The sequence below is a fragment of the Empidonax traillii genome, unplaced genomic scaffold, assembly GCF_003031625.1.
Source record: "Empidonax traillii isolate 1590-97213 ecotype Southwest subspecies unplaced genomic scaffold, ASM303162v1 scaffold513:size879593, whole genome shotgun sequence".
NCBI classification, from domain to species: Eukaryota; Metazoa; Chordata; class Aves; order Passeriformes; family Tyrannidae; genus Empidonax; species Empidonax traillii.
The window spans coordinates 604866-624616 of record NW_020955706.1 but is presented as its reverse complement, the minus strand read 5'-3'; the positions used below and the strand labels follow the sequence as shown (position 1 = coordinate 624616).

The 19751-nt window shown below is 38.1% G+C and overlaps 2 protein-coding genes across 3 annotated transcripts; one reads left to right on the top strand and one right to left on the bottom strand.

Moving 5' to 3' along the window:
* Positions 1–2729: 2729 nt before the first annotated feature.
* Positions 2730–15583, bottom strand: RBM45 (RNA binding motif protein 45). 2 transcript variants are annotated; one of them, XM_027896708.1, is made up of 10 exons: positions 15245–15583; positions 13964–14086; positions 13681–13807; positions 12569–12679; positions 12057–12236; positions 11028–11157; positions 9734–9830; positions 9239–9405; positions 7646–7842; positions 2730–3453 (listed from the first exon to the last, which is right to left on the bottom strand). In XM_027896708.1, exons 1-9 carry the CDS (start codon positions 15521–15523, stop codon positions 7650–7652), a joined length of 1407 nt encoding a protein of 468 aa, XP_027752509.1. In that variant the 5' UTR covers positions 15524–15583; the 3' UTR covers positions 2730–3453; positions 7646–7649. The 2 variants fall into 2 exon arrangements, with proteins under 2 accessions (XP_027752509.1, XP_027752510.1); XM_027896709.1 differs by having other exon boundaries at positions 9239–9402.
* Positions 15584–17233: 1650 nt separating this feature from the next.
* LOC114064043 (cytochrome c, somatic A-like) lies at positions 17234–18990 on the top strand. The gene is given in 4 exon segments (XM_027896718.1): positions 17234–17272; positions 17274–17416; positions 18790–18875; positions 18878–18990. Coding segments are annotated over 4 exon segments (381 nt in total).
* Positions 18991–19751: the final 761 nt, after the last annotated feature.

Here is a 19751-nt window from a genome sequence, read left to right as displayed (position 1 = left end):
CTGGTACTTTGTAACATTAGTTCAAGTTGTAAAGGGTATCCTTTAACCCTCTGCGTGTGTTGAATGCTCCCTTCATTAGGATTATGCCCATTAAGATCATGCCAACCTGATTTTTAATTCCCCATGTTGGACGGCCAAAAAGAGACACAAGTCACTTCATTTTTGAGTGTTTACCCTCCTGGGGATGTTTATATCCCCTAAGCACACAGGGATCCATCTTCAGTACCACGTCAGACCAGGGATCGTGACATAAGAGAGACTCATCAGAAGGCTGATTCTATCACATAAAGGAGAAGTTGGGGTTTCTTTCAACTGCCTATACAGGCATTCTCAGCATTTCACTGCATTTCACAGATACACTGCACCATACAGGTTCATCAGCATGTGTCAGGCCCCTCTACACGAACATGGTGTCTTTCCATGTATCCAGAATAGGACTGATGCTTTCTGAAAGTTTTGGATTCACTGCACACACTGACTGTACAGTTAAGTCTGCAAAGGTGCTGCTTGACAGTTGTGGAATTTGGGATTTATGGCAACCTTGTCGAAATTATTTCCCCTGAGCAAAACAGGAAAGCCCCAAACACTACTTGAAATTTAACATAAAGGACGAAAAGAAAAAAAATCACAAAACCAACCAAGCAGCAAAGAAACCTAACACACCAACCCAAACTGGGAATTTTTTCATGGGAACCCCAGAGAAGTGGCAACCCTTCTTATGAACAACCTTTGGGCTAGAGTCACAGGATCCAATTCTCCAGGCTCAAGCATAAACCTCTGATTTTTAACATCTACACCAAACTGAGCAGGAATTTTACAGCCTGCATTAACCATGCAGCCTTGATTCAAATTCTGTTCTTTGTGCTGAATGGAACAACTGCTCTTGGGGAAAAAAGCTGCTGGTGAGTCATCAAGGACTGCACTGTAACACATACTAGGGAGATGGAAAGAAGGAAAAGGAGGTTTCTTAGGCAATCTTTATTCTGAACTTCCTCACCGTTGAGCATTTGAATTCTAATATTCTTTTAACATAGGAAGAACATTTTTTCAACTTTTAAACTTGAATTTAAACTTCTGAAACAATTGTAATGACAGTGCTTATTCTCATATACCCTCTAATGCAAAAGTATTTTTACTGATACTCCTTAATAAGGAGCAGGAAATAAAATCTAGTTGAACATGACTGTATTGAAATATTTACTAAATACTTTAAAATATTTGCTGTATAAGTAACATTAAGTAACCTGCATGTAATATTATTCTAATTGCATTTATTTGATAGTAGGTGAAGTCAAATGACAATTACCAGACGGCTAATCTAGGTTTGCATCCTAGCAGTAGTTTAAGACAGCTGACTGTAAAGCACCAAATGGTAAAGCTCTAAGGTTTGAGTAAGCATGCCTTCCAGTTAAAAAGATTTTATCAAAAACTCTCCACTCCCTCCTCTTCCCACCCCCACTCCCCCACATCCCAACCAAGGCCATTACTTTATTGGGTGCATGTGTTTTGCTGTTGGGAAACAAAGGAGAAAATTAAGAAGTTTTCTTAATTAAGAAAATTAAGCAGCTTTTAGTTACTTACAACTAGAGATGTTTTCCAATACCTTCTCATTTCCTCCTTCTTTTTAAAAAAACAAATAAAACAAGAAAAGCAACCCATCTGTTGTAGGTAAAAACATAGCTTAAATTAATTAAGAGACACAAGACAAACCCACTATGATAAGGTGCTGTGTTTCTCTGCACATTCACTGTTGAGACTGGGAAAATGAAGGGGCTGCACCACCAGAAAGGAGGTTGCAAAGGTTTCCTGGTAAGAAGCAACAGTCTTGGAAAGAATAAGGGGCTGGAGAAGCAGATGGTGAGAATCATGGAAGGGGGGACGATGATCCTGGAGCTCAGTGAGCTACATAAAAATGAAAGCCCAGGGCTGCTAAGGGACACTGGCCAGTGGGATCTAAGCTGGTGACTGAGCAGATGCACAGCACAAAAACAACCCTCCGTCCAGCCCTCCCAACAGCAACATCTCCCCACCGGGAAGGGAACCTGAGGCTAAGCCAACCTAACACTGCTGGCAGGGAGTGAAGAAAAGTGGTAAGTGCATGAAATTACAGGGTAGGATAAAAGCTCAAATCTCATTGTTTCTTAAACCCCACTATCCAGATCTACTGTCCCTCACTCTGTCTCCCCTGTGACCCAACCCCCCTCATCAATGTAAATAACTCTCCCAGCCCATTAAAAGTGCATACACTGATGATGTCCACCCTGAACACAGTTCACTATCCCATCCTGGAACTAAGAGAGTAAGACCTGCATTCTTGTCCAAATCTTCCTGTGAGGTAGGGATTTCTTGGAAGGAAATACTTCCAAAGGTGTGCAGAGCCAGAAGTTACAGGGTGCTTCAGTGTCTCTCCCCACACCAATGATCAAGGGACCAGGATGGGAGATGCATCCAAGGGCATGCTTGTCCTGTAGCGTGCATACAACTGGAATTCCTCAATTTTATCTGCATAAATTATTTTAATAACCAGGATATTTTCAATTCAACAAGTGGTATGCAGGAATACATATTTGTATTTGGCATTTGAAAATTCTCTGTGCAAATATTTGAACTATCTTCATTTAGTCTCCATCAGTGCCAGAATGTGCTCTTCATCCTGCTGAAATGCTGACTTGTCCAACTCTCACTTGAACAAATGCATTGAAAGCTTCTGGGAGGAAAAAAAAAAAAAAAAGCGGCAAACCCACACTCCTAGACACCATACTTTCCCCAGTTATAATCAAAAGACCTCAGGATAAGAAAGGATAAATGTAAGCAGTTTTGATAGTCTGACCCACAGTCAAATGTCACTTTCACTAAACAGCATACAAAGCATAACAAATACCTTTGGCCCAAGTCAACAAAATATTTAAGAATGTACTTTGAATAATTTTCTAGATTACAGCTATTTTCTTAAATCTAGATTAATACTGTCATGCCTGCTAGCAGTTTTTAAACACTTATTTCATTTTCTTTGAATTTACTGCTGTACTTCACTTTTCAGTGCAATTTGGATTATGAGAAATGTCTTCTATCTTAACAGAATCTGAATCATTATCAACTAGCCAGTCACGTCTGAAAATGCTGACTCCTTTATTTCCCCCATCATTGTAATTTCCATCTTATAGGAGGAATTCGGGTAAAAACAAGAGTTATTTCTGTAATACAGGATTATATACTACTACAAGAACAACCACCAGTTTACAATGTTAAATACCTAGATAATTTTCAAAACTGCATGTCTGCATATTCAAAATAAAAAAGCACCATAGAGAGAAGATCAACTAAGGAACAATTAAAAAAACCAACAACAAAAAAGCTGTCACTGAAAAAGCTGTCACTGTCCACAGGAACCATGTCTAGTCACGTTTTCAGTCAGTCAGTCAGCTAGCTGAGGGTCATGTCATTATTTAGTTTCTGTAGAAAAAACACAAGTACAAAAATAGCATGAAAAAGCAACGTACGTATTTTTATTTTAAAAGTATGTCTTATAAAATAGAACCACTACAACAGCATATAAATAAGGCTTTAAATATTTTTAGAAGAATAACATTAAAGTTTTAGGTATGCTTCTCCAACTTTTAAAGAAGTGTTTCTTTTTCTAAGCAGTATGTAAAAGCTGTATTTTTTCTGCAGTATGCTGTTGATACAAATTACAGGTATTTTTTTCAGAGTACATGTCAGCTATGATACAATTACTTTTTTTAAACGTTTTTGCACAGCAATACATTATTATAAATACAGATTTTAACTTCAGGATTTTAATAAAGTTTTAAATAAAAAAATGAATGCAAATTAAATCAGTGATGCAAGACTTTTTCAGAGCAAGAGTAACAAAAGACAATAATAACCAAGTATTTCATGACAGAATAAATGCTTCTCAACTTAGTAAGTGACTAAATAATTATTTAAAGACACCACCAAACTTTTTCCAAAGGGGAAAAATGCAATGAATCATTTGCTGTGGGTTGAAGTCAGTCAGCAAATGACTAAACTATTAAAACCCACAGAACCCAGGTCCACATAGCTGTGTCTTGCATTTTTAATACACTGCTAGTTAGAAGCTGCTTTCTAAGGACTACTTGAAAGCTTTGTGAAAGACTTTTCGTGTGGGTTTTGATTTTGTTTGTTTGTGGGTCTGTTCTTTGGTAGGAGTTGTTTTTGGGAGTGGGGATGATATTAAAATAGAACTACTAGGTTGCAATAGAGAGATTAATTGGATTTCCACAACCCATTCTTCTGAAAGATAGCAAATTCCTTCCTTCCTCTTCCATTTTTGAATGACATAATTTACACAACTGGCATCAGACACTGCAGTGAGGTTTTCATGAAATACTCAGAGTAATGCAAAACTCTGAGTGGAGAGCACAAGCTGGTCAACAGCAAGAACATTAAGACTGGTCTGCTTTCAACAACTACCTAGAAGTAGACACTGTAGTTGTCTTCTCAAGCCTAGACTGATTCAAAGCAAGATATTTTAAAGTGATTACTATAAACGGCTAAGCCGTTTATACTTACTTAGCATAAGAGAGGACAACCTCACCCCCAAAACACCTTACATTAGAATTTAAAGTAGTTAAGAGAGCATTATTGGTCTATATTTCCATCTTTTCTCTGCTACTTTTAACTACTCATATAAATTGAATTTTCACTGACTTGTAGGAGAGCCAGAGTGTGTAAAATTCATTAGGTGCATTAGTTTAGAATATTAATACACATGATAAACAAAGGTGGTTGAAAGTTAACAAAGTTCTTATGGTCAAACCTTTACATTGCAAGAGCATTATCAGTAGCATACTGTTAACATATTTTCAGAAACATTTTTTAAGAAACAATTTTGTAAATTGTATTTTTAAAAAGAGTATTTACATAAAGTGTTGGGGAAAATGTCAAATGTGTAGAAAAAATATTTTATTTATATTTAATTATTCCATTGAATTACATTTATTTTCATATAGATTCTAGACTCGCAGGTCTTATCACAGATTTTAAACAGAGAACCTTGTATAGAAAGGACTATTGCAGAAATCCAGTCACCTTGTTAGAGACAAAAAGCCAGCAATACAACAGGACTTTAGAAGCGCTTTTTTAAAGAGGGAATGACTTCCTTAAGTGAAAACTCAGAGAAGTTACAGCTAGGCAGATTATTTACTACAGCTAAAATTTAAAAAGAAAAAAGTTAATATTCTCACATATTCAAAAAAACCCACAAAACAGAGGTAGAGAGAATTCCATCTCCTTTCACATGCACAATTCAACGCTTTAGGTGAAAGAAAATTATAACCCTCTACACTACTGCAAAGCTTTTTGTCAGCCAGTCCAAGGCAAAGTCAGGCAGTGGTAAGCTCCATTTAAATGGGCAAGCCCAATCTTTCATTTTATGTACCGTTTCATTTGAATTTGAGAAACCAACTAAAGGACAAAAAGAACAAGTAATTTTGTCTATCTATCCTAAGAAGAGAGAGATGCTAAAACAACCTGCTAAAAGACTCAGAATCAGGAACCTGGTGTAAAGGAGGTAACGCTGTAAATTTAGAAATCTCTTCTCCCTGTGCTATAGCACAGATTCAGCAGATAAAAGGCTAAGCAGGAGGGAAATATTCAGCAGCCATTTCTACCAGAATTTCTAGTAATCTGTCCAAGACAAACTTAACGTGTCTGCCTTTCAACAACTAAAACTAGTACTCTGTTATTTGAAATTTTACAGAGATACAAAAACCTAGGAAAGGACAGAGACCTCTGCTGTAATTTTGCATGTTGTAAAAATATAATTCTTTAAATAGGATCTTATTTTTCCATTTTTCTAATTAAGTAAAATGTATGTGTCTTACTCTGACCTTATAAACGAGTTCAGGTTTCTGAGTAGTCAGTAATATGTGTATATTAGAATTTAATAACATAACTTGAAACACAAAGTAAGCTTTAGCCTTTTGAAAATCCCATTTGGTGACAAACTGCACAATCACTTGGAGACACTGAAGAATCTTCTCAACAATCATGACTGGAAAAATGTGCTTCTGTGTGTGTTCATATGTGTGAATAAAAAAAAAAATGTTTTAGATAGACTATCAGAAGAGAACTTTCCAGTCTTCTCACTCTTACCTTTCTTAAAAACAAGGAAAGAAAACTTAAGGATAAATTATCTTTATCTTTCTAATTTTGGATGCATATTGTGTTTACATTTTTCTAGTAAAAAGTACTCAAGGCAGACCTGGTCTTACACGTCACATCACAGTTATTCCTCTAGAGACCCAGAAGCTGGCCTTTAAGTGTTGAGAGTAAAACTCACATTAAAAACAAAACTTTGTACACAGAAAATGTTCATCAGAGCTGCTGATTAAAAAAAAAGAAAAAAAACTTCACATTAGTTTTAGCGATAATTCAATGGAGAAAAAGAACGCTACAAAAACAATTTTTTAAAACAAAAGTTGTGTGTAAAGACTAAAACCACCTTTAGCATTTGCTGCTTATCAAAAGAGCAACAGGAAAGTCCTCAGGAAAAAAGGAGAACAAGAACAATCTGGGCAAAATCTTTTTTGATCTTTGCAATTCTGGGGTCACAAAGAATATCTATACAAAGAAAGGCACAAGGAGTGAAGCTTAGAGGTAAAATATTGACGTGAAGAGAGTCAGGATTTCATATGACGTTTTCTGAATGAGTTAAATCAAAACTTCCGTGTCCCCTAGGAAGATAATATGGCTACTGGAAATATCTGAAAGCTGTAGTAATAATTGAGTTATTTTTCAGAAAACAGCTTCTTCTCCCCCTACTGTATTTCTCTTTTGGTAGTAGTTCTAATGTTAAAAAAAAAAAATTTAAAAATAAGAAGTTAAATTTGATAAAATTTGAAGCAAACCAATGTTTTAAAAGAACAATTAGGTTTTGGTCCCTGAAGTCTAAAAAATATAAAACCTCTAGGAGTTTAGCTAGCTTTCACAGGCCATAAGCATCAAACAACAAGTTCTCAAACTAATTATCTTAAACATGCATCTCAATCCCTCCACCACAAGCTCTGCAATATTTTCCTCACTATCACGCATTTCAGCTAGACCTGATTTCTGAGAATTCAGATGACCCAAATATCCCAAACTTTTGGTTTCACCTGACAACCTTACCTGTCCTCCCACACACCCTTTTTTATTTACCCCTTCACTCCTCTACCCTCCAAGGGCTCAACTCTGCATCTTTATCTAACACCACCGATGGTATGGTTTTTTAATCAAAAAAAAGACACACAGAAGCTGATATCAGTTCCATTGTTTATTTTGCATTCTCTTTTCAACGTTAACTGATTCTCTTATGTACAAAAGAAAACATTTCTATGAACATCCACATTGATTTTTATCAACTGGTTCATATTTTTCCAAGAATTATAAAAAATTCATTTTTGCTAAAATAAAGTGCATGTGTGCCTATATAAGCATACACATATCTGTATGTGCATATATATATACACACACAAACGGATACACCACAAATTGTATTTCAAGTTGTCAGGTTTAAAGTTTATCATTACACGTTTGTATCTAACTTTAAATATACTTAGCCTATCACTATTTCAAGTAGCTGAACTTCAGTGTAAAGTAACAGCTCAGACTGGGTACTCACCTGCTTAGTAAGTTCTCTGGCGCTTGTTGGGCTCCTCCGAGGGCGAGTCTGCCAACCTCACCTTGAGCCTGACACCATTCACAATCTTGCCATGTAACACAGTTATGGCCTCGCTGGCACTCGCTCTGTCTGCAAATTTCGCGTAGCCCACATTTTTTCCAGCCACAAGGTAAACTTGTATCAATTGTCCGAAACGACTGGCGGAGGGGGGGAAAAAACAAAGAGATTTTACAGTTTTCCTGCAACATATCCTATCTGAAGTATATATGACCTGTTAAGTGCAAAAACTGTATTCTGATATGCACGTTATGTTTTCTTCTCCTGGCCTCTTCTAAAACTCACAATTTTCATACTCCCTTCTCTTGAATTATGAGCAGGAACAGAAATAATACCAGAATTTATTAGACTATGTTTTCTACGGAATATTGTGATAGAACCACAAACTCCAGTGGTTTCTCTCTTACTTAAAAGAATATGTAAAGCTAATAAATACTATAGTCCCCAAACACTACATGGCACTCAAAACACCCCCCAAAAAAAACCCAAAACAAAACAAAAAGAAAACCAAACAAACCAAAAAAAAAAAGACCTACATGCGCAAACCAGCAGATACTTTTGAAGCGAAACCTGCATTTCACTTAAATGAACTTGCTCAGTTGTGATTCATCTTTGAAAAGGTCTCACTGAAATGACTCAGAAAGCAAGTACAAAAGCTTTAGGGAAAACACAGATTTTTAAAGTCCTCGGGAGATTCCTAGAAAGTTCCTTGAAATATGTTTCTGAAAAATAGTCTGCTTACTTCATAATGAAGTTACACAAATGTATACATAGCCTTTTCCTTCTCCAGCATCTGATTAAGAAAATCCATTTATCAAATAGGTACAGATTTAAATTCCACATTATATGCATATTATTTCTTTTCCTCTCCTGGTGCTTTGAATGTAGTTTGGCTTTCCAAAGATTTATTGCAAATGCAAGCTATTAGAAAAGGGAAATGTCTTTCTCCTCAAGAGTATACTACAAAGAAATAATAGAAAACACTGGAGTTAACTACAGATTTGTTTTAAAGGTGGCAAAAATTGTCTCAAGTCTTTGCTCCTCAGAAGGAGGCTGTGTGAAAGAACAGCTGAAATAGTGTCAGTAAAATGCAAACCATTATGACATATGATATATAACATATATAAGATATATAACTCCTTATACTTACCTAAGTTACTGTGGAAATTTATCAAAATACTTAAATATATTACAGAAATATGTAAAAGAAAATGCAAAATAAATTAGAAGAACTGGAAGTACCACATTTTTTGGTTAAAAATAAGCATTAGAAGACTAGACATTTTACTTTAGATTAAGTTTATTGATAATAAAGCTGCTATACTGCTGACACTGCAGCTATGCTTCAATGTGAATTTTATTACACACTAGTTTCAAAAAGCAACTATTACTTACTGTTCACTTATACTTACTGACCACTGCAAACTGCCCTTTTTGGAAAGCATTTTTACGATAATCTTTTTTATTTTCAACATTTATTTTAAATAGTTTGTTTTCTTTGTGTTAGGAAGCACTTATTTATAAATGGAGGCTTACCAGAACACATCTTCCAATATGTTTACAGGTAAAGGATGGGGATGAAATAGTATGAAAAGCCTTTCCTTCACAGCAGTGTCAGGTGGAGCTTTTTTTTTGGGTGGCGGCAGTATGGCATCTGTTTGGGGCTGAAGTAACTGTGGGCCTGAAGTTCCTCCAAACGCTGGCTGAAACAGGAGAAAAAAAAACATAAGTATAAATTAACTGATGGCAGGGGGCAGAGGAAGTAATTTTACCTTACTTACAGTTTTTGTTCTCATCACAGGACATAAACAACCTCTACAAGTTCTAATCTTCCTTACTTTATTTATTTTGGTTATTTTATTAGATTGGACAATAAATCCAAGTAAGCTCAGACAACTTTACAGGGGTACATCTTAAAAAGTGCAGCATCTAAAACAGTTACAGAAGAAAGTAAGCAGAGTTCTTTATTAACATATCTGAAGTTTCTTACAATTCAGAAGAATACTAACACTGTGCTTTATATGAACTTACAGGAGGTGTCCGATACTGCTGAACAATTGCATTGTTATTGCGCAACGCTGACGACACCTGTGCTGTTACCAGCTGTGTTGCCATTTTTCTGATGAGGCTGCAAGCAGAAGTGATAATAAAATAGTTTAAAGAAAGAGCTAAGTTAATCCTAAATTCAGCAAGAGAAAAGTTTCAGTGCACATCAAAGAGTATCTCTGGAAATCTGTAACATCATGTAAATAATGAAAATCAAGCCAGACTTTCATGACACACTACAGACATGATCTGAAAGTATGCATGCTAGCTGGAACTCACTAAAAATACTAATACATCACTATATAGAGAGATACAAAACTACCCTTTGCTTTTTTTAATACTCTAAGGGTACAAAACATAAAATTATCTCTACAAGAGCCCACTGTATTTTGTGAGAGGTGCCTAAAAAGCAAAAGGGACAGAAAAATTTCACCTATTTCAGTAAGGAGCACTAAGATTCAGTTCAGAAAATTATTATCACAGAAAGTTTACTTCCAGCTCCTATTTTCCAGTGACTTTACTTTGTTCTGTTGCAGAACAAGAAAAAGCAATTGCACGTTTTGCATAGAGTCACAGCCTGAGTTGTAAGACAATGGTGCAAGAATTATTGAAGAATGAAGGTTGCAATCAGCATTTTTTCTAGTTTGGGTCAGGCATGCACTTCTGAAGTAAGTCTCCCCATTGTCCCTCCTTACTGTCCCCATTCATTTCCCAGAATAGGTTTGAGATGAACTAGATTCCTTTAGTATGAAACTAAGCTAAAATTTTCAGTGCAGGAGAGTACCTAAGCCCCTCCAACTTGTAATGGGCATTCAAATGACAGGGATGAGTTAGAGACAGTGGAACACCTGATGATTCCCCATACCGTGAGGATATCAGATCCTCATCACCAGCAGCTTTATTCTACATATGTGCTTCACAAGGTTACTACTTGCCCTACTGCAAACAACCAAGATATTAGAAACACATTCCAGCCCTTGTTACATATTACAAATACACTGACAAAGATTCTTGTAAATCCAAGATTTTTCCATAATATCTTAAGAATATATATTTTAATCTTCTCTTTATCAAAAACTAGTAAGTTTTAAAAGGCTTATTCTAAACCATTCAAAAAGAAAACCCCAAACCAAACACCTCAATTTCAGAAATGCTATCTACGAGTATGGAACAAGCTCAGAGTGATATTGGTGCCACTTATGTTAAAAATGTGTTTATTTTACATGTTGCTCTCCAGAACACAACTTACAACTTTTTGTCTCAAGGTATTAGTACTTACTCTGAACTATCACTCCCATCTTCTAGGAAAATGACTGTTAATCGATTTCCAGGAGGGTACTCAAAGCCATGTAATTTGTACTTGGCATATATAGCTGACGCGGCAGTGCTGTACTGAATCACAGCGTAGCCTGCAAATACAGTGCACACAGCTTCAGTGTGAGATAGCTAAATCCTAAGAACAAACTATACCCATATAGAGCAATAGGATTAAACCGCACATCAGTCATGGATGACACGAAATTTTTAAGTCTTTTTACCACACATCACATTACTTCACCAGTACTATTTGTAGAAAAACTTCAGTGGAATTAACTGGTGGCAGATGAGCTGTATTTATGCTACCTTGAAAAGCTGGCAATAAACCCACACAAGTAAAGACACGTCTTCTTCACTAATCCAGAATGAGTAACAAAAGGATATATACTTTTATTTAAAAATGCAACTATCCCATTAACAGTGAATCTCAAGAACTGTAAAGTTATATTTTAGCTCTCTGAATCATTTCAAGCTTCTTGGAGAAGAGACCACTTCCACACTTGTCTCAGCAGCAGCAAAACGAGACTGAAACCAAAACATCTTTTTACTGGAAAACATGATCTGTTCTGGAATTATTTAATCCCATTTACTCATGTCAGTTTCTACAGACACACACACACCCCCATGCCCATTTCAAGATGAAAACTCGAAAGATTTGTTTAGAGAACATTTTAACTAGATGTCCAATAATTTATAAAACTTTTCCTTCATTAATTCTACCTAAAACTATTAATTTGACCAAAACCACTTATCATGACTTTGATTCCATCCTTCTTGAGATTTTATTACCTGAAAGTAAAAGTATTTATGCCTACCTATAAACAGGGGTTCATGCAAAACTGAACATTTGGGTTTATGCAGTGACAGCAACAACCATTGACTCTTTCCAACAAGTGTACTGTATTTTGCAATACAAATTAATTGAAGTAAAATTACAAGGGATTCCCTTCATAGATATAGGGAAAATAAACTTTTTTGTACTTATACTTACCACTATTGGTATAAGGATCTCGCTGAACATCACAATATTCCAGTCCTGGAACTAAATCAAAGAGGGCGAACAGCTGCTCTTGAATAAAGGGAAGCCGTGACACCACCGACAGACGTTTGGAGACTGATTCTTGAATTCTGCACTCATTTTTTTCAAAACTACAAAATTCTGGCTGCATACCTCAAAAATCAACACAATAATTTGACTCATCACACCAGCATGCCTTCATTTCATGCATATGTTGCATTCAAAACTTTTAAAAGCAACCAAGTCAATTACATACTAAAAGTAATGTGTTAATTTCACCAATGGAAATCGCAAAATAATTGGCCAACCAGAGCAAAGCAAGCCATAAAAATATAGAGATGATATGCCTGGCTAGTTCCTAACTTCAACATCCAATCTACTACTTAAATGTTGAGCTAAGACTCCATAGCTTCCCTTCTTCCAAACCATACTCGAGCGACCATACTCGATACAAATAATTTTTAGTACCAAAAGCTGTGACTTACAAAATGGAAGTGCATTTCCTCTTGGTTCTTGCCTTGTGTTGTTACTGTAATAGTCATGTTCAAAAGACTCAGATGACTTATTTTTAGGTTCAGCCAAAATGGCCCTGAAGCCTGAAAGAAACAATACAGCAACACCTTGATTATCTGATCAGACCCACATTCTCCAAGTACCATATTTAGAAACACAATATTCAGAAAGACCAATAAGCACTGGCTGTAGTGAAATAACTAATTTATAACTCTTGAAGACTGCCATAGTAATTTTGTGAAACCTAACAGCTTCCACACAGAACTACTCCTACTCACAAGTTAAGCACAACAATCTACTTGCCGTGAGAATGACTGAGCAATGGCAGAGTTTGCCACAAAGGCTTTGGAGCCTCCATGCTTATGGATATTCAAAAGCCGCCTGGACATGGTCCTGAGCAACCACAGTGCCAAGGTGACCATGTTTGAGCAAGATGACCTCCAGAGGTCCCTTCCAACTTCAACCATTCTGTGATACTTAGCAGGATTCTGAGATGCTCCAGAAGCAATCACCTGAACTTCTGTGCTAAAACAGCAGTTTATGTGTGTTTTGCACTGATCTACGTTTTGCTTTTATGCAAGAAATGGGTACTCAAGCTATCCAATTGATTTCATTTTAACCTCAGTGCAAAAAGGGAATATGCTTCTACTGCTAAGTAATCTCAGGTTCATATTTTTGTAGAACCACTTATGATAGATATGATGCAGAGCCACCACATATATTAGGGAGGGAAAAAACCTGACAAATAGACATAAAAAGAAGAAAGAACAACAAGCAACCATGTCCACACACTAAGTTGTTTCCTATTTGTGAATAAGCAACATTGAACAGGAGGTTGGACTGGAAGGCTGCTGTTAAGATTTCCCCAAAAGCCTTTCTTCTCCTGGTCTTGAAAGAATGTAATCAGGTGACTGTTCTCACTGAATGTTAACAATGCTATTATTTATTTGCAAAAGAACTTTGTCTCAAGATGTTTTTACATCACAAATAATTCACCTGAAAACGTAACTAAAAATAAAAGGTACATTAATGATGATACACACTTATTGCAAAAAAGGGTCAAAGAATTCAGTCAGATTCTTACTTCGATCACACTCTTCAATTGCTCGGGCAGCTTGCGATGGTTTTAGATATCTCACATAGCCCAAACCTTTACTTTCTCCAGTAGTCTTGTTTTTAATAATGCTGCAATATTCAATGTCTCCATACATCTAGAACAATTAAAAAGCATAGTAATTTCCAATAAGCATATTAATTTCCAATATTTGAAAATGCATCAAAGTTCCATGTGCTTTTGCGCATGCAACCCTTTTGATAATTAAGACAAAAGCATTTAAAATAACAACTATCAAATAGCAAATCAGTACCTTAAACTTCTCTCGCAGATCTTCCTCTGTATAGGATTTTGGTATCATAACAAAGATTCGTGTAAGCTCCTCATCTTCAACATCTCGGTGGCTTCCAGAAGCTCTTGATTGTGCAATAAATACCTAATGAAATAATTACATAGACGCTAATTACCAGCAATAGGTATTAACATGTATCAACAACCAAGAAAAAGGTTTAACAGCCTTTGTATTTATTGTTCACATAAGCTAACTTTTCTAACATGGAAAAAAAGAACAGCTGTGATCACCTGTGACAAAAGATCTACAAATACAATTCACCCCAAATGGTTTCCCAAGCAGGACAGAGGCCAGCAGAAAGTCTCACCAGGGATAAGGAACAATGGTGAGGAATACTGCCGCTGATTCAGCAGCATTCCTAATATCCCAGTGACATGGGAGAGGCAGCAAAGAATGCATTACTGTAACAGGCCTAGTATAGCAGTGGTAAAAACAAATACGTAAGCAAACAAACAAAAAGGCCTAACAGCTTATTAAAACCTTGCTACTGCAGTTCACTGCTTATCTGGGCTGAAGTTTGCAGGTCCAGTGCTCTATGAAGGATCATAACTTCTCACATCTGTTACTGTTAAAATCTCTTTTAATTACTGAAATAAATTTCATGTCAGAAGTGCACATCAAAAGACAACAGGAGAACAAAAAAAAACCAACCAACCACAAATAAAAACAAACACAGAAACAAACCCAAAACAACCAAGTAAGAAAAACACAAACCACCTTCTAAGTAAGCTTCTTATACAAAAGTAGCAACTGACTTCACAGAGCTCCTCATTTATGTTTCTAATAGTCATGCAGGGGAGGAATAGAACTTTGATCATTTGGCTTCTGATGGCAAGTTCTTCAGAAAAGATTTTACTGAGTCAATTGCATTTTCAAATGAAAACAGGAGTCTGAAAACTGCCAGCCAATTCCATAGATTTAAAAAAAAGAAAAAGTTTTGAAAAAAGTTTTCACGAGCTACAACCCCCCTATGAAACACACTTGCAAAGTCAACTCTATTTATTCCCATCTATCTTGCTTACAACACTTAAAATATGTTGTTTAAGAATCTTTGTCACAGAGATTCCTTCAAAATTCAAAACGTAGCCCCAAGGAAAGACCCCGTAGTCTTCATATAGAGCATCTTCCCCCGGCCTGTTACAGCTTAGACCGGAGCGGTCCCAGCGCCAGCCCGGCCTGCGGGCAGCACAGACCCTGACACGGCCCGCCCCACAGCCCCAGGCCCCGCTCCCCGGCGGGCACCTTGATGGGCTTGGTGTCGGGGAGCAGGCTGCGGCCGTGCATCTCCTCCATGGCCCGGCAGGCCTGCGAGCTGCGGGCGAACTTGATGAAGGCGATGCCGCGGGACTCATTGGTGCGCCTGTCCCGCAGGAGCCAGATGTTCTGGATGTCCCCGAAGGGGGAGAAGCGCTCCCGGATCAGCGACTCCTCGGTGTCCTTGCCCAGCACCACGAAGATGCGGCTGTTGGGCGGCTCGTCCAGGCACTCGGCCGAGAGGCGGGCGCCGCTGCTCTCCTCCATGGCGGCTCTGCCGCGGGGGCCGGCAGGGAAGCTCCGCTGGGCCCTTTCCGCCGGGGACACACCGCGCCCGCCCCTTCCGCCACCGCTTCCTGCGCTCCAGCCGCGCCCCTCCCACCTGCCGGCTCCCAGCCGGGACTCAGGTGCGGCTCCGCGGGGCTCGGCCGCGTTATCGACGGGCGGCTTCATTACCGAGGGCCGGGCTCGTTTAACGAGGGCTGGCCCTGTTACTGAGCGGCGGCTCCGCGCCGGGTCCTCGCTGCTTTGCAGTGTGTTTAGGGATGGAGACTCCACATCATCTCTGGGCAGCCTGTGCCAGTGCTGGGTTGCCCTCACTGTAAAAAATGTGTTTCCTGGTGTTCATAGGGAAGCCCCTGTGTTTTAATGGGTGTCCATTGCCTATGGCTCTGTCACTGGGCACCGCTGGGAAGAGACTCAATCCTTCATTCTCTCCCTTCAGCTATTTATTTATATTGATAACATCCACCCTGAGCTTTTGCTTCTCTGGACAATGCAGTCCCAGCTCTCAGCCTTTCTTCATGTAAGAAAGGTTACAGTCTCTTCACTGGACTCTCCAGGATGTCTTAAGGTACCTCAGCAGTCCTGAGTAGAGAGGAAGAGTCATGTCCCTTGTCCTGCTGGTAGCACTCCTAAGGAAGCCCAGGATAGTGGTCACCCTCTTTGCTGCACATTGCTGCTCACGTTCACCTTGGTGTCCACCACAAGTCCTTCCTGCAAGGCTACTTTCAACCAGTCACCTCCCTCCTCCGGTTGTACTGGGGCATGCAGTTGTTCCTTCTCTGGTGCAGGAGTCTCGTACTTCCCCTTGTTGAACTTCTTGGTGCTCCTGTCAGACCATCTCCAGTCTGTCAAGTTTGTGTGAATGGCATCTGGTAGGAACCTGACATATTGACCACTCCTCCCAGATTTGTACCCTCTGTCAGTATTTTCCTAACATACTCACTTCCGCTGAAATGATCTGTTTATCTTTAAAGGGCATCCTTCAACTAGAGACAGTCACCCCAGGCAAGCGCAGGCTGGGGCTGTGCCGGGCCATGGTGTAGGTACAGCCTGGCCTTCAAGCCATATTGTGCAGCACACAGACCTCAGCCAGGGAAGAGCGGGCTAAACTCAGTCAGCTGGCTCATGCTTACAAAGGAGCCTGTGGGCAGCCCCTGCTTGGTACTGATGATTACACCTGCTGCCTGGCCTTGCCTTTACCTAACAGCACAGCAAGGATTCCTGAGAGCATCATTTCTGGTTTGACTGCGGAAATGGCAGAGTTGTTTCCACGTTACAAAATCCTATAAAGCTCGAAAGACCACAAGAGAGGCTCTCTACTATGAAGGTGATCTGCATAGCATGCTCTGTGTGAGCCAGAGGCTTCCTCGATGCTATGCCACTGGGTCTTCCACCATCTATAGGGATGTGAGATTATACTTTTTATTGTGTTGGCATTGTAAATAAACAGCATTATCGAAGATACTTTGCAGAGTGTGACTCCATTCTTACTGAGATCATAATGGAAGATTGTCTCCTGGTGCAAAATGAAGTTAAAAGAAGAAATCAGGGGATCAGGCTGCACATGATCTGTTATTTTTCACAAGCAAATTAAATATGCAGAAATGCCCCTTTCACATAAGCAGATGTAGTTATCAAGACAAAGAACATGATAACTTTGACAAACATTTTAGATTTTTTCCATAGATCAAAATGGGTGATGTTGAAAAACATGAGAATATGTTTATCCAGGAAATGTTCTCAGTGCCATACTGTTGAAAAAGATGGAAAGCACAAGACAGGACCAAATCTTTGGGGTTTATTTGGCTGTAGAACAGGACAAGCTGCAGTATTTTCTTACTTAGATGCAAACAAAAACAAAGGCAAAACTAACACGTGGCAGGGATAACCTGCAGTGTTGGAGGGGATATATATGCAAAATACCTTTTTCTTTAGAGGTATAATAGAAAGCCTTACTCACAAGGAGTTACTCTCACAACTGTCTACTTTGCATTACTGCAGGCAAATTTGAGCTACAGCTTCAGAAACAAAAATCCTTGCTCCCTGTATTAAAATATTGGTAAAATTTCCAATACTCAGTATTCCAATACTCAAATTAGAAGGTTTGTAGCTTTCCCAGAACCTCCTAGTACCAACGGCCAGATTTTAATTTCTGTTCCTGGAGTGTTTTTAAATTTCGTTTGCTGGTCACTACCCTCTACTGGCACCATGGTGTGTTACAATTGTTTTGTTTGACTAAATACCTTCTCCTACTAGTATGCTATGACTTTTGTTTTTTCTTGTGTTTCTCATACAGACAGTCTTAAAAAGCAGTGGAACATCTCCAGGGGGAAAGTATTCTATGTGAGTTTCATTGTTTTTATTTATATTATTTGATTATATACTATATTATTCGAATCAAACTATTAATTACAAACACAGTCCTGGTGTGTTATTTTCTGGTTACTAAAGTGCTTTAGAATTGCTGACTTCTTTATTTTTCAGTGATTTCTAGGAAACATTTTGTGACATTCACTTTATACTGGGACTTCCTTCATACAAAACATTGTCAGCACATATTGACTATTTTTTCCCATTAAAATTGTGTGGAAAAAATCATACCGATGCTAGTACAATTTTTTAAAAGAAAGTAAACAGAACAATATCTATACCCACTTTAGATGATGGGAAGTAACTCTGGAGGACAGAAGAAAAATGTGGACATGTCATTATAGGTATTGCAGTAGTTTTGAATGCAACAGTAGGCTTCTGTCAACAGAGGCAGGTTTTAGCAGGTTTGGAAGGAAACACGAATGGTTTTTCAACTTGTCAAGAGATTCCAGGAACTGGCCATTGACAACCCTTTTTCTAATGCCCCTCAATGGAGCAAAGCTTTGATGAATTTCATGTCAATCTGCAGATGCTCATCTTCAAAAACTGTATGAAAATAAAATTGGATCCTCTGGATATTGGAATTACAAAGATTATTCTAAAAGTAGTAAGTAGTTGTATGTGAAATGGTGCAAAGAACTGCAACTTTCCATGATGCAAAAAGGATTTATATTTTACTTAATAAAGTGACACAAAGACAACGTATACCTTGTGCATTTATATTATCATTTATCATTTATGTTCACATTCTCTTGGATTCTACATGGACGATGTTCAGGAGCATCACATCTTTGATCTGAAATCATTGATATTTTCATAAATATAAGATGTTGTGCCATTATTGTATTTTTGGTTTTTCATTAGTTGTTTAGTGTAAGAATACACTGACAAGAGCATTTAGAAAACCCTGAGAAATACCCTCCTGGTTTAAAAATTATTCTTGCTGCAATTAAAAAGCGGAATGAAAGCTGATGTTATTTGCATACCTGAAAAAAGCAACTTCATTGAACATTGTTTCAGCAACTGCAATGTTAGTGAAAGATGTTTTTATTTTGACTAGCTCCTTTATCAAGTTTTAGTATTTTGATGTTAATTATTCATTAGGGACTGGCCTTAACAAAATCAAATAAGGATATGTTTTAAGATGTTGTGTCCTAGTAACATTGTGAGGTGGGCATTATTTATATCGTGTTACACATTTCATATAGAGAGGTCTATAGGGTTCTATAGAAATACTGTTCCTTTCTCTAAAGACATGTGAGAGACTGATTCTGCAACTAGTTATTCAAATACCCACTGAAACTATTACTCAATTGTGGCTATGTAAAGCTACACTTTCTATTCCCAGGTGCTCATTTTATTAGTACTGCTGCAATGCTTACCCACCAGGGGCTTTAACTGGTTGTTTTATGGACTCCATAGAGCTGAACTGATGGTTTGAAGGAAGGGAATAAGTAAGAGTCAGGTGACAAGTTCTCTGATACAACAGGGTGAGCACCTGCTTCTTTTTTCTTTTGGGCTGTAGTTATAAGATAGTTCCCCCTTTCAGTTTAATAGTCAGGATCTCTTCTGTTGACCGTTTAGACAATTAAAGCATCTGCCTGAAGAACAAACATTTTCTCAAGTGCTTTCCTCAATTTCATTTTGAGGAGCACTATGTCACTGCCCTTCTGGACAGAGAAACACACTCTGCCTGAGAAATGCACTGGTATTTCTGCTTGTCATTCTTTCAGGGCACCTCTGTATGCCTGTACCCAAGCAAACCAAGTGAGACTGACTAAAGCCTCTCTTGCTCTCTTGAGTTGGCATTATGCATCCCTGCTGACTAAAGGTGTATCAT

Excerpts from the sequence above, each read along its gene's own strand:
- RBM45 (XM_027896708.1), bottom strand. The coding sequence starts at position 15,523 with ATGGAGGAGAGCAGCGGCGCCCGCCTCTCGGCCGAGTGCCTGGACGAG. Across the intron at positions 14,087-15,244 it reads CCGACACCAAGCCCATCAAG|GTATTTATTGCACAATCAAG; the intron begins GTGCCCGCCGGG and ends TTATTTCATTAG. Across the intron at positions 13,808-13,963 it reads ATCTGCGAGAGAAGTTTAAG|ATGTATGGAGACATTGAATA; the intron begins GTACTGATTTGC and ends TAATTGTTCTAG.